General features: G+C 40.8%; 1 protein-coding gene across 1 annotated transcript in view; it reads left to right on the forward strand.

Annotated features, from left to right (window-relative positions):
• Positions 1-226: 226 nt before the first annotated feature.
• Positions 227-2,328, forward strand: part of SARC_01058 (hypothetical protein) — a gene marked incomplete at both ends in the record, with an annotated part of 3,866 nt that continues 1,764 nt past the window's right edge. The window contains 4 exons of the mRNA XM_014305223.1: positions 227-234; positions 409-463; positions 837-919; positions 2,200-2,260. Coding sequence (XP_014160698.1) covers positions 227-234; positions 409-463; positions 837-919; positions 2,200-2,260 — 207 coding nt within the window. The remainder of the gene's footprint in view (positions 235-408; positions 464-836; positions 920-2,199; positions 2,261-2,328) is intronic.

Below are 2,328 nucleotides of genomic sequence, written 5' to 3' on the forward strand. Positions count from 1 at the left end.
GTATATATATATGAGGGAATACAATTCATGCTTTCTGCTTTCTGTTATGATGGTTCCGTATACATCCTCGCGCACATATAGATGTCGCCGTAGTTGCTCTTTTCCGCGTATATAGTACTATACGATATGTCTTCGAATTCCAGCCCCATTATGTACACAAATAGGTAACGAAACCAATAGCCAGACAAGGAACAACAAAAGCACTCACTTGCATTCGTAAACGTCTATGTCAAAGTACTGTGCGTATATCTCGTACATGTAAATAGTATGAAAAGCTTCTAACGAGGCATGGTCTTGCTTGTTCTGTGCTAAACTTTCGAGACCTATCATAAGGTAGCTCTTGTTTATCTAGCACAAAGCACGGGTATCGTATCAAATCCTAACACTTTCTGAACTCCATCTCCATAGCAACCACCCGCTCAAGCTTAGAGCACCGGACGAGAAGAGGAATCGGCGCAGCTCTGTATGTACTTTCTATATGTTTCTAATTTTCGCAACCATGTATGAATATGTATATCATCTATAAATCTCACACATGTATAGATACGTATGGCATGTATTCGATTTATACATGTACGTATATAGATATGTATTGTTATCTGTTCCCGAAGGATGCGTACGTCGATGCTGTGCGGCAGACATCTATGTGATGTGCACTGTTCCTCTACACAGAGTGCGTGCGCTAGTCACGAGCTGCGGGATTACCTCTAATTCACATACACCGCACCCGACAGGCTGTAAATGTCCCTATATATATATATATATATCATGTACATAGGTCATAGTCCAAGCCTTGAATGCATCTGACACATCTATGCCACCTGTTCTATTTTTAGATTCTGAAGCCTCCTAATTCGCGCCGGTCGATTGCCCTGGGTGAACTTAACGGCAACACACCAGACGCGCGCGATAGGAAAAAGTATGCGGCGTATCTCCTGTGTGTCTTTCTAGTTGTGTGTTGTGTGCTTTTCCTTTTTCACTAGGGAATGCAAGTGCAGGGTATGTCTACCTACCGTACGTCTACCTACCACTTAGCTACATATAACACATCCACGTTGTATGCAAAGGTACTTTTGCACTAGTTGAGTATCGAAACAGAACGATGGCTGCCTACTTTGCGTACACAGTCGTGTGTGTATAGTACTACGTGCCTGATCTCAACCAGACATACCAGGCGATTGGGATAGTACACTCTCTCCTGTAGAAGATACTCACATGTTTACTACACCAGAGATGAATAGGAATACAATAAAGGATCTCATGGAAACAATAACAACATATAGGAACGTGTATGGTGATGTATGTATCTCCTTGCGTGTCGTGCTTCTCTGTGCCTGTGTGCTATAGATCGCTTCAACTTGATGGTCGTTGCTATGGCAACGATACAGCTTTTAACTGTTCATTCTCTGGATGGGTGTAGAGCTTGATATAGCATGATACCCCACGGACTGGTTGGGTGCTCAGACCATTCAAACATCACTTTATGTCCTTAATATCATACACAGTGTCATTCATATCACACACAGTGTCATACATAACACACACAGTGTCGTATATATCACACACAGTATCGTAAGTCTCAGCTGAATACAACCCTGACTTGAAAACTCACACGCATAAAACTGATTAAACTTGTAAAACTTGCACTCATAAACCCCGTGAATCTATTCTTAAACTCGTTTATGCTTCTGCTTGCGTAGGAAATCTGCCGGACGAAGGGTTAGCTTCGCCCCACAGGATGACTTCTGGTATGCTCTTTTAATAGAACTATTTTTTTAGTGCCTTGTATATATATATATCTTAAAAGCACGTCACACGCACATATCAAGGTTTTAGTTTTCTTGTGATATGTAATATAGGGGGGGTGTGTGACCTAAAGCCCTGTATGGGCGCTTTAACCCTAAATGAATAGGTGATGTAAGATATAGTGGCAGCGTGCACCGTTATAAACCTGATGGAATGGTTTATCTATATTGCAAGCGATTTCAAGTCATTTTACGTTATTATTATTCTTTTATTTTCAAGCCAGAGATCGTCTCGATTGAGATATTTTTTATTTATATACACAGATGTTTACTCAGTGCAATACCCTGCAATGGTTTATATTCTCTCTCTGAGGGTTTTATCATATAAACCTTGCGCCGGAGGGGTATATTCAAAATGGTTTCGTTTATTTTAATATATTTTTCTGCGTTGCAGGATATTCAAAAAAGCCGATGCGCCGTCCAAGACCGATGGGCATGAGGCGGAGAAACTTCGGGTAGGTGCGAGTTTCAATACTTGTAGAATGTACACATGTGTAAGTGTATGAATATATATATATATATA

Source organism: Sphaeroforma arctica, assembly GCF_001186125.1.
Source record: "Sphaeroforma arctica JP610 unplaced genomic scaffold supercont1.39, whole genome shotgun sequence".
Classification (NCBI taxonomy): domain Eukaryota; class Ichthyosporea; order Ichthyophonida; genus Sphaeroforma; species Sphaeroforma arctica.